Source organism: Anopheles gambiae, chromosome 2, assembly GCF_943734735.2.
Source record: "Anopheles gambiae chromosome 2, idAnoGambNW_F1_1, whole genome shotgun sequence".
Lineage (NCBI taxonomy): Eukaryota > Metazoa > Arthropoda > Insecta > Diptera > Culicidae > Anopheles > Anopheles gambiae.
This window is the reverse complement of record NC_064601.1, coordinates 4,263,568-4,275,682: the sequence shown is the minus strand read 5'-3', so window position 1 is coordinate 4,275,682 and position 12,115 is coordinate 4,263,568. Positions and strand designations below refer to the sequence as shown.

The 12,115-nt window shown below is 48.4% G+C and overlaps 1 protein-coding gene across 2 annotated transcripts in view; it reads left to right on the top strand.

Moving 5' to 3' along the window:
• LOC1281766 (hemicentin-1) overlaps positions 1-11,221 on the top strand; it is a 51,043-nt gene extending 39,822 nt beyond the window's left edge. For both annotated transcript variants that reach the window (XM_061644257.1, XM_061644258.1), the window contains exons 9-17: positions 1,775-1,934; positions 4,387-4,556; positions 4,809-4,932; positions 5,438-5,598; positions 6,767-6,908; positions 8,846-8,969; positions 9,133-9,359; positions 9,474-9,664; positions 9,815-11,221. In XM_061644257.1, coding sequence (XP_061500241.1) covers positions 1,775-1,934; positions 4,387-4,556; positions 4,809-4,932; positions 5,438-5,598; positions 6,767-6,908; positions 8,846-8,969; positions 9,133-9,359; positions 9,474-9,664; positions 9,815-10,057 — 1,542 coding nt within the window. In that variant the 3' untranslated portion in view covers positions 10,058-11,221. The remainder of the gene's footprint in view (positions 1-1,774; positions 1,935-4,386; positions 4,557-4,808; positions 4,933-5,437; positions 5,599-6,766; positions 6,909-8,845; positions 8,970-9,132; positions 9,360-9,473; positions 9,665-9,814) is intronic.
• The last annotated feature ends 894 nt before the right edge of the window (positions 11,222-12,115 follow it).

Sequence of the window (12,115 nt, the reverse complement as noted above, 5' to 3'; positions counted from 1 at the left end):
CTCGAGAGCGGCGCAGCCTCACTTGACCGTGCGTGGTTTTGTTATGGTACGTCCCAATGCCCCCCTCCCTCCCTCCACCACCCATTCGTTTACTGCCCTGGCGAGGATAATGTGAGGTCATAAAAGACACCTCCTCATAAAAAATTAGTTAATTCAAATTGTGCGGCAAGTGCACTGGAAAGAGATTGAATTTAATCATCCTTCGAACTGGCGTGGTGTGAAAATAATGGCCTAGTGGAGCTTTTTTGTTTCTAGTCAGCAATTTCAGTATTACGCGTGGCTTTCAACGTGATTTGATGCATGCTGAAAGCTCTCAGTTTTATTGATGTTTAATGCTCACGAATGAATTTTATACTGATTTAATGCGACTGAAAGTGAGATCGTTTCAAGTGACTGTGGCAGTTTTTCATCATTGAATTGAAACGAAAACGAAACGACTCACACGAAAAGAATTCAAAACTCATTCCAACGATTCAGAAAGACTGCGTCAAACTCTTAATTATTTTCTTCGTATCATGAATAGCTCCAGTAACACGCATGCAACACACTTCCGCATTAAAACACACGCTTTTCTGTGGCACAACGGCGCCACCTGTTACAAAACAACGATGCACTCTTGTCTCGTTCACTTTCCAATTTCTAAAGCCAGCGCTTCTATTCACGAAATCTTTGAATAACATTACCCTCTCGGTACCGGTACCACACACGCACGCTACGAACGATAAGCAGATGCCTTTTAGAGAGAATGATGTTCCAAGCAGAATAATTAACAATTTAATTGACACTGGATGCCACACAGAAGAGGCACAGCACACGCGGTTGAGCCAAAACAAGCAAGCAACTAAAAAGGGATGGAAAACCGCGACCGCATATTACGCACCATTGTCGCTGTTTCCAAAGAAAAACCACTACCATCGACACCACCACCATCACCACCTGTTCCTATTACACGAAAATCCTCCTGCCCTCCCTCCCTGCTCCAGTCGCACTGCTGTTTGATGTCGAAAATTCGGATTATCTGCACGGTACATTCATAATCGTTAGAGGATCCTACACCCCACAACCTTCTTTCCAACCCCGGGGGCTCTGTTACCCGCCAAGACTGCGTTCTGTTCGCTCACCGCGGGAAAAGCTTCAGTGGAATACAATTAACCAGCAGCGCAAACAACAACCGCTGGTAGTTACATTACGCGGATGTGTGTGCCAAACAGTGTGGGTGTGTGTGTGTGTGTGTGTGTGTTTACTTTCGTGTAATTTCGTAACGCTCAACACAACACTGGCAAACGCGGCCGCACTGACTTGGAACTTCATTTGCCGCGAACACAGCTGGGCCGCGAACGCGGCTGGCGGTCGGTCTGATTACCTTGCCAGCGTTTCTTGCCGGCGCTTCACTTGATCCTTATTAAAAGCGGTCTGGGTAAATAATTCAATTCCTGCCCAAGATTCGCCCACGAGGGATGGGGCGGGTTTGAGGTTGGGTAAATTTTTCACCTTCAATTACGACTTCAAGCCGGTGGAACGGAGCACAAAACCGTTCGAGAGCGGAAAAAAGTAATGTATATGTATATGTGATTGTTTTTCCTTGTGATTCTGCTTCGTCTGAGGTTCTTGCTTGCTGTCTCTTTAACGTTCTTGGTGTGTGCCGGTGGATAGAACCTCGTTTGTGGTGTGTTCGTGTGTCGCGTCCTGCGAACCCGATGACGATACCTTCCTTTATAACCTCGCTCTCTTTCTCTACCTCTTTCTCACTCTCACTCGTTCACTCTTTCAACAGGGAAACGAACTCCATCATAATGTCACAGCTGGCATCATCCTGTCCGACCACTCGCTGGCCCTGCAAGGCGTGTCCCGCAGTCTGGCCGGAGATTACACCTGCATGGCGGCAAACACCGAGGGCCGCGGAACGAGCAATCACGTCACACTTCGCGTGCGCTGTAAGTATCCTTCCGACTCCGGGGCTGCCGTTTCACCGCGTAAATGATCACGACCTGATTTTCCTCATTCCCTCTTCTGTGTTTTTTTTTTGTGCCGCTACGATACTTTGTTTCTTCTATGAATTTCCTTCCCACTTGTACTTGACGAACTGGAAAGAACAAAAAAAACCTTCACCTTTTTATTCAATGCAGGTTCAGCGAATCGTCGCTTTGCCTTTTACTTCTCTGTGTTTTGAAAAGAACCACGCGCGGAAGAAAGGAAAAAAACGCTTCCCTCCCAACGTGCTCGGTACCATTGAATGAAGTCACCCGACCAAACGACTGGAACGGATTCATTTGGGAAAGCATTATTGTAAATGAAATGAAATTTCATTAACTCCTCGCGCTCCTTGCACCCTTGGTGCACCTCGGTTCGGTGGGCTGGAAGCAAATAAGGCTTCGGCTGTGAAGTCCCTCCTCCCTCCAGCGCAGTACAAACTTCAGCAATCACTGCGGCACGGTGGCATGGTGGTGGAAAGGCTTGCCTATTTTCATACCTCGCTCTCTGTGTGTGTATGGGAGAGTGAGCATGTTTTTATTTAATTTTATTTTACCTTTACTAAACCGCATCATGTTCCGCAAATTGCAACCACTTTGGGGGTTCGGTGTTTTGTTCTCGCATCGAATTTAATTTCACACATGAATATTTACCGGCGCAGCAAAAGTTCGATTTACGCTCGCTTTCACCGCGACCATGGGGTGAACAATCCGGCCCCAAAATTCACGCGCAAATATGAGCGAATAATTTGACGCACGAAGGGGTGTGAGAGGATTTAAATTGTATTCTCCATACATTTCGACAAACAAACGCACTCCAGCCGTCCGTACGCTGTGCGCTGTGTAACGCTGTGGATGGATGTTTTTATTCCTTAAACGGCTGGCAAAGGGGTTTTCACAGAGGGAGAGAGTGTGTGAAAAAGGGAAATAGTGGCCCTAGGTTTGGGTTCTGGGAAGGAAAAAACCGGTTCCACTTTGTACTCAATTGTGGGCATCGTAACAATTCGTGTAAATGTAATTGAAGTGTCACAACCGTCCAGGGAATTCCGATCGATGGTGGGCGCCTTTCGACCGGGACATAGCATTCCACATTCAGCCAGCATCAATCGCACAGTGGGAGATGATTCGGCCAAAATTAAGGGCATCAGTATCCAAGCTCAAAAATGATATCATCATGGAAAATTATAACCGTCAAAATTGTCCATCCAAAATAGTAGGCTCACTCCAACATTGCTTATTTTCCCCAATTATTTACCAAAGCTTTCACTATGATCTCCTTCCAAAAACCCCAGCATACGTCAATTGGTTCTAGTGTGCAGAAAACGCCACTCACCAAGCCCACGTGTGTGCCAGCGTGGTTGTAACACGGGATGGAGCCGCCCGGTTTTTTGTTCGCGCACTCGCGCGCTCAATGGAGAACGGAGGATGCTTTGATTTCGCCGGCCCCGGCCGTACCGCAATCAGTCACAATAATCGAATAAAACCAGCACACAGGCACCTCGCTATCACGGGCGAGGGGTGATGTGCTCTACGGCTGCTGCGCCGGCCCTGATCTTGTGCTTGCCTTGTGCACGTTTTTCCCTCTCAATTGACTGATAATTTGTTTGTCAGAAATGGTTGTAAATCAGAAATTACGCCATTTGATTTTTCGCTCCCCGTTTGCATACCCTCGTTCCCGTTCTTTCCCGTTCCACCTGTTTTGATGAACTGGCAGCAGCATTGATGGCGCTTTTGGGCACTGGAGGCTGTGGAGGGCAATGGGAAATTCGTTTATTTTTTTGAATGAAATTTCCACTGATTCGGTTCGATGCACATTTCACACTCAATTAGTTCATAATGCTGAATGGCAGTATGTGGGCTGAAGCTATGGTTTCAAAATAAAGGCACTTAACGGTTTGAAAGCGAATGGCTCTCGGAAAATTAATTTTCATTTGTATGTTTTGTATGTTTGTAAAGTAAAGGTTCGAAGGCTCCACAAAATTTCAGCTAATTCTTTTAATTATTGTTCTGATTTCAATTCAAAAACACAAAAAGTAGTGTGCCAGTATTCGATATGCACAACCGCGCCATATCGGTATGCCTTATTGAAATAAAATACATTCCCAAAACTTCATAGAAGCTTCCCAAGTGTTGGGAATCTTCAATTATACGGCTTTGGTGAAATTATACCTCGAATGACCTCTTTCCAGGCCTTAGTGTGCCTTAAGTCATGCGATTCCATTAGCTGGCACCACAATCACAAACTGTTGTCCTGGTTTAAGCTTTCAACGTCACAAATTCGACCACAAAAATTCAATTCCCTTACCACCACCGAACCACCAACCGAAACAATCTCCATCAGCATGCACTTTAGCTAATAGATGCGCATTTCTTTCTCCTGACCGTACAACAATTCGCCCGCCTCGAACAATTCCAGATGCCCCCGTCTGTGCGGTGGATCGCGAAGAGCTCTTGGGCGCTCTGAAGCACGAAACGCTGCAGCTCAAGTGTGAAGTCGATGCATCGCCACCGGCCGAATCCTTCCACTGGACGTTCAACTCGTCCGGCGAGCAGACCGAGCTACCGTCCCGTCTACACTCGAGCGAGGTAAGTGACACGGAGACGAGTGGCCCCGTCCCCCTTCCAACCGCCAGGGCCGCCGGGACAAATAATTAGAAAACATCTCAAAATGCGATAATGAAAACGAACCGCTCCGGTCCCGTACCGGTGGTAATTGGATGGTGAAATTTAGCGAGTAAGCTTACGTGCCGTTTCTTTTCTTCCAATCTGTTTTCTGTTCGTCGCTGCTCGTTGCCGGTTCCGCCTCGACTCCTGCACTGCTGACCGGACGCTGGACAGACCGGTCTATCGAGGCTTAATTACACGCCGACATCCGATCTGGACTACGGGACGATTTCCTGCTGGGGACGGAACGCGATCGGTGTGCAGAAATCACCCTGCGTCTTCCAAGTGGTGGCTGCAGGTAAGTTGCCGGACCGAATCCGGTCCACTTAACAGCATTGAAGTGTCGAGAGCGCCGTAGAATGTGTGGTGGAGTGGAGCGCTTCCGGTCAAGTGTTAGTGGGTTTGCTGAAAGGGGCAACGAGGCACGAGTCTGGAATTTAATTAAAACGCCATACAATCGATGGGAACGCCATCGAACAAGGAAGGCACCCGCGTGGACGATGCAAAGTGAAAGGTGTTTGCAAAACATAACGAATAATATCCATACCCGTTCTGGAGCGGCGGAAAGCAAGGATGAAGCAGCTGCCTTCTCAAAACTTAAAAAATAACGCCTACCATCAGACACAAGATAACATTCTCCTACAATGTTCTAGATCTTATCGAACCGTGCAAAGCGCTACCTTCGCTGCTCTCGTCACTGCAATCGATACTCTTGCATAAGCATGCCCACCACCGAAACTCCACGCCTTCTGCTGTGTTTCCCACCCTCTAACGCTGTTTGTGAATGTGTGTGTTCGTTCCAGGTCGCCCTTTCGCACTGCAGAACTGCTCCGTGTCGAATCAATCAGCCGACTCCCTGCACATCGAGTGTATCGAGGGGTTCGATGGCGGTTTGCCGCAGATGTTCCTGCTGGAGCTGGTGGAGGTGCCCGTCCTGCGATTAGTTAGAAATTTAAGCTTACAGGTATGTGACCTCTTCCCGCCTTCCATCAAACATTCCCTCGAAGCTTCGTGGTTATACACCGGGTTTGGGGTGGGTTGCACCACACAGACATCTGGTTGGTGCAGCAAGCTGGCAACAAAATCGATACGCCTGCACTCCCTGCTACGTAACAAGCCTCCAAGCCGACCTCTGAGCCTTGCATCTGCCATGCCTCCCATCCCATCCCACACACACACACACAGCTGTCACTGTCGATTGTTTCACTAACATTTTCTGCTCGGGTGAGCAAAAATCTCATTTTCATCTCTCTGCACCTGCAACGGGTGCAGGCGTTGAGTGTTGTATCCCGCTCATGCCGTGGTTTCCAGTGCTGCCAGCCAGTAATAAGGGGCACTGCACCGCCAAGAGCAGGGAAAGGAGCGAGTATATACGCTGTGTTCTGTCAAGGTGGTTCTTAAAACTTTCTCCTTTTATCACCGTGCCGTACTCTGCTCAGGTTGAAAACTATCTCCCTTTCGTCATAACCTGTGGGCGTCGGGGGATTCCTGCAGCGCTGTGGAACATAAAAATTGGAAAATATGAAACATTCCACGGTTTTTTGAGGGCTTCATCTAGGTTGTACCCATGAAGAACGGGCCGGTCTGATGAGGGCTGGGCAGGGCAAAGGATTGTTCTTTTTCGGAGAAGCTTCAGCATTGTGACAAGTGGCCCAAGGGTAGTTTTCCGTCATCATTCCAACGTCCATCTGGTGGAAGCGAAGGATAGAACAAGTACTGTACCCAGAAACTCATCATGAAATGAAGGTAACGCTGCTGAGGTCAAAAATTGTTTGTACAAAGCTACACAGTTCAGCAAATCCTGGTAGTGTCTGTTAAGCAATTGCCTGTATAGCTTTAAAGAAGCATGTTTTGCTCGATTTGGTTTATTAACTTTGCAACTCAGTAAGTAAACAATATAACAAAGAAATAAATCAACAAGATGACCTACATTCTGTGCCACAGTCTCTATCTTGACTCAATTCATCTCAATTGGTCTAGAAATGGACCCTTCCTAGAAATGGATAAGGTTCTGCCAGCTCAAGGACGCTGCACACTCGTCCGATTCTGGTCTGGACAACACAGTCAGGACAGTCTCTTCTGCACGGAAACTTACCCAGCTTTCCATTTCTTCTTTTTTTTCTCATCCACAGCACCCGCCAGTGCAGTTCTACATAGATAACCTCGAGCCGGGCAGCTCGTACCGCATCATCCTGTTCGCCGCCAACGCCAAAGGCCGCTCGGAGCCGGTCATAATAGATGATATCACCTTCAAGGGCGTGGCCAAATACACAGGTAAGGGTCAGCGCCGTCAGCGGCTTACGAACGATTGCAATAAGACCACACAACAATACAATACTCGCTAACACAATTCACGAGAAAATACATCCTCTAGCGGCCATTGCTCTTCTGAGCTCCGTAAAGTCAGGTCTGGAAAGTTGAAAACAACACTCGCCGGTACCTTCCAGCAAGCAACTTTGTACAATTGGCTCACATGCACATCAAAGTCATAGCTGCATCTTAATCCGTTAACACTACCAGCGCAGAGGGAGTTCGTTTCGCCTTCTCGAAAGCATCGGTACAAATCGGCTAGCGCACTTTCACCGCCATTGCCGTACCGAAACCATAGCAACTGCGAAAAAAAGCTATTCTTCACACCACTGCCGTAGCGACTCCACCAAGAAGCTTATAGACTTTTAGGACCTGTTGTTGTTTTTTTTTTGTGTGTCATCCCGTACGTTCTAGAACCATTCGTGCCCGTTTTAAGCTTGTTGTCTCCATGTGCACGTTATCAAAACCTAAGCCAATGAACGACGCAGCTTCCGGGCGACAGCGCAGAAGCTGGCTTGCCATCGAGCAAGTCCGATAACTCGGTACGGGTTCGCACTCCATCCATTTCGCCTTCGCATACGGTGGCTTCCTCCCGGTTGACCGCTCGGGTAGCACAAAATCCTGCACGCCTGATGACCTGTGACACTGGTCACCGTCACTCACCGTAGCTCGGCTGCGCCCGAGGTTCTGCACGAAAGATCGGCAAAAGAATCGCTTTTGTTTGTGAGCCACCTGAGAAAAGCTCCCGGTGGCTCCAAAGAGATTATAGACGGCACCACACCGCACCACCGCACCGCAACTGTCAGTGGCGATTTTTCCACCACCATCACCCGCTGTCACGCTTGCGTCCTTTGCTCGGTCGCTAAAATCCCTACCTTGCATGCTTAGGCAGGCCAGCTAGCGGACGGTGGTCCGCAAAGGAAAAGCGTGATGAATGGTTTCACCACCGGAAGCGGACAGCTTCCACAGTCAAACCATGGGCAAGGGGCTGAGGGAGTCATGTTTGTGCCCCGGATTAGAGCGTTTCATCGTACGCTGGGCTGGCCTAGGTCGGCATCTTCCTCGAGCGCGCGCGAGCCCAACCATCCCCAGCCGTTTCGGGCCTACGCTGCCTCCGAGGTTTGGAGGTAATTTTGTTCGGCAAGGCATGGAAATTAATGAGATCCCGGGGACGTTAATAATAAATTTGATACTTATCCGGCCTTAAAGGTCGGCTCGGCCAGATGGGCGAAAGCGGTTGTTCCACGCATCACGGCGCGTTGGGTAATGAAGATGAGCCCGGCGCTGCGTTTAGTCTGCCCAATGGACGGCATGCACACACACACACACACACCGACAGACAGAGGTCCGGGGCTAAATAGTTTATTGCGGACCGTATCGTCTGGCTTACCGACGACAACATATGTCGCTACAGTGGCTGCTGAAAGGCCGCATCAGTCCACTTCCGAGTGGATACTTCAGTGCGGTTGGGTGGACGGGAGTTAGCGAAAGATTTACAGTGATAAAATATTAAGATAGTTATTAATGCCCTAATCTAGCAGTAGCAATGGGAGCAGCCGAGGATTAAGAATTCATGCTTGCCTAGCTGTTGCATAGGGCATTACTTTCTATTTGAATTAATGTAACATAAACCAATTGAATTCAACATTACGTTCATATAAATTGTTTACTTCTGCAAAACATTCATTTCAATCACTGTTGCTTAACCGTACCTTACACAATCGATAACATTCTTACAGTAAAATTTGCAAATGTTGTGTGCTCTACTGCATTTGCTTCAAGCTCGTACCTCTCGCCAGGTCGCAAAACGGTCGCACACCAAGCCATTACCAAGGCCTACCAGCCTACCATTTGCGAAAGACCAGGTTTTTCAAAGCCAATCCTTCTCTGATTTATTACAGGCGTGTCCAACGTTATGAATGTTCCTTTATCACCGGTATTAGCCGCATTAACACTCACGGTGGCCATCCTGTTTGCCGTAGTCTGCATCGTCCTGGCGACCATTTACCGGCGACATGCGAGCAAGTAAGTCCCACACCGTCCATGTGTGCGGTGTAAAATGTCCACCGAAGTCCGGAGGCCTGCGGCGTTTTTGTGAACACTTCGCACGGATGCACTACTAACTCCACCTATTCTGCTGCCCTCTTTCTGCTTCTACTCTCACTATCTCACTCACGCACATCCACAGAAACACGACCAAAAAACTAAAGCCCACCAAAACCGCCCAGCTGTCCTCGACACCCGACTGCCAGTTGGACTCTGGCGTACATCATCAGACGCACGACCCGAACGGCATCCAGACGCCGCTGGTGGACAGCGGCGTTGGTGGGCTGGGACGACGCGGTAGTCCCACGCTTGGTGGCGAACCGCCCGACGGGGACGAAACCGATCCGGATGTGATACCGAATCAGTATGGTAAGTAGTGCGCTGGTGCAGTCTCACTTCATCTGTTCCGGATACCGTCTGGACGGATCTGGCATAAATCTTAATGCTTTGGTTTGGTTTTTCGGTGCTCTTTTTCAAACGCAGAGCGGAGGCCACCGAAGACGACACTTCCTACGCCGCTGTTCCGCAGCCCCTCGGCAAGACTGATACACCGCAACGGCGGTGAGCATCTGCTCCATGAGGAGGAGCGACATTGTGATGGATCCAGTCTGGCCTCGCTGACCGGGTCGAACACGGAAGTACATCATTACTCCTTTAAGCCTAGTAAACAAATCGTAAGTGCAAGACAGTAAGAATTTCATTTCACTTACCGCTAGCCCCTTTTCCAGCCCCATGTTTTCGCAGTATAACGCGATTTTAGCACTCCCGAGCCCAAACACTCACTTCAGCTGGCTTTACCGTCTGTTTACACCTCTCCCTTGCAGAGCTATGCCACGCTGGGCCGTGCAAACAATAGCAGCGTCACCTCGACGCTCAGTCCACTTAGTCAGCAGGCGTCCACGGCGACGCTGCCACTGCCGTCGATGTCCGTAACCGGGGTCGGGGCGGTGGGGAGCCTGCTGAGCAGTCCGGCCTCCCAGTCGCTGGTCACGTCGACGCTGAACGAGTACCGGTTTCGGCCCGAGGTGGTCACCACATCCAACAGAATACAGGAAAGTTGTATATAATGTGTAGATCGAGCGTCCGACTTCATCCCTCCCTCCCCCCCCCCCCTTCCCCCCTTCATCATACGTCATCCCGCCAGATTAGTGTAAGTGTTTGTTCGTAAGGCTCCCACATATCCTGCGGAATCTTATCCAGCGCCGGAATCATATCCTCCATACCATCCCGCCCCAAAACTCACCCGAACCTCCCCCGTTATCGTGAGAGAAAGTTCATCCCGTCAATGCGTGATTGTGCGTAAGTTTAGTGCGTAGCTATCGTAGAGCCTTTGTTTTAGAAACACAGTGGAATGGATCGAATTTGAAAAGGTGTAGCGCCATTATTAAGCAAGCGAGATATTGTCCAGCCTCCCGAGGGACTGGGCCATATCTTCGATGTATGTACATATTTTAGAGTCTTGTTTCTAGATTCGATCCTCGAACGGAGTTGCATCTTCCGGTGAGGAAGCAGAATTACAGATGGTGTTGGTGGCTGCTCGGAGGCAACATTGAAGAACCCACACACACAGGCACGCGCGCGGTTCGGTGCCGCATATCTTAGCAGCGCGAGCAGCCCTTTCCAAGACATTGCGTTAATGACTGGACAATAAACGTGGAAGAACACTATAGATGCGGTACAGCTACAGAGAGCCACACAGAATGTGCAATATCCCCAGAGAAAGAGATTATTTGTGAGCGGGTGTTACTTCGTAGCGGAGAATCTGTGATCTCTTGCGGGAGAGTTCGGTATTGTCGGTTCGGTTGAACGGGAAGCGTTTGCAAGCTAATCTGTTCGCTGGAAAGCTTTTTCACACTTCAAGTAATTCTTCCAACAAGAAAAGAATTGATAGAGTGTAAAACACTTAAACTGGCGGATTGTTTACCCCGAGCAATCGTTTCCCTTCGATCCAGCCTCGATCACAATAAATCATTCCCCTATCGTTTCGGTTAGGCAGGCAAGGCTCACTAGCTTGTGAACGGAAAGGAAGGTAAATACACATATATATCAGAAACCGGTGAAGCAAAAGTAAGTTCGATGGTTCGACTGACTGATTCCATATCACACAGAAACGTTAAGTAGGTCGTGGAAATTCCAAAGAGATTCGGTAAACAATGATTTAACAAGAGCGAGATGGCACCTGGCCCCCGTGAGAATGGTAGCGCGCGAGCGCCGAATGTGTGTGTTTGTGTGTGTAACAAAAAGTGTTGTTTTTATTCACTGTACAAAAGCAAACATTAAGAAGTGTAGTAGAAAGTAGTTAATACATCTGGTCGTCAGGCAGAAGAGGGGAAGTACTAGGTAATTCTTGTGTTTGCTTTACGTTTTCTGTTTCCATTTCTAAACTAGCAAAAAGCAACGAGAGATAAAGAGGGAAACGAATCTATCCTTTGAGGAGACTTGCAACTACCAAACAATGAACGGACAAGAACAAGTTGTCAAGCGTCTTGGCGGATGGCAGAAGAAATCTTATAAGGACAAAGAAAATAAAATGAAACAAATGTATGATTTCCAAACATTCCGCCTGTATATGTCATTTAGTACAACAGTGGGAAAGAAATTTGATCACTATTAGCAGCATTATACCGTAAACTACATCACTATCACACCCAGCGAACGAATTCTCCACACTCTTTTTTGTTGTTGTTTTTTATATGTTTCTGGTTGTGTTCGAAGCCTCTCTGGGGATCATCATGGTTGGAATATTCACACAACAAACATTCCATTATCCTAGGTTCAGCTTTGTTGTTGCCTTTGCCGACACTGCCAACAATCCAACGCAAAACCAAACGACACCTTCTTGTTGGTAGTCCTGCAGCACGAGCGCCATCCACGGCGAACGCCTAGCGCCCATGCCGTGTGGTTGTCTGATGGGCAGCAGCAACACGGACACAAACACAAACTTCACCAGGATAAGCCCTGAAAAATGTGCCAGAAAATTTAAACAATGCCCCGAGCAATTTTTCTCGACTGAGCAACAACAGCAACACACACCCAGAGCTTTGGCGAGGAATTTTCTTCCGGAGCTCTATCCACTGCTTTCTTGCAGTAGCGTCATCTTTTTTTTTATCTCTTCATTGTTGTCG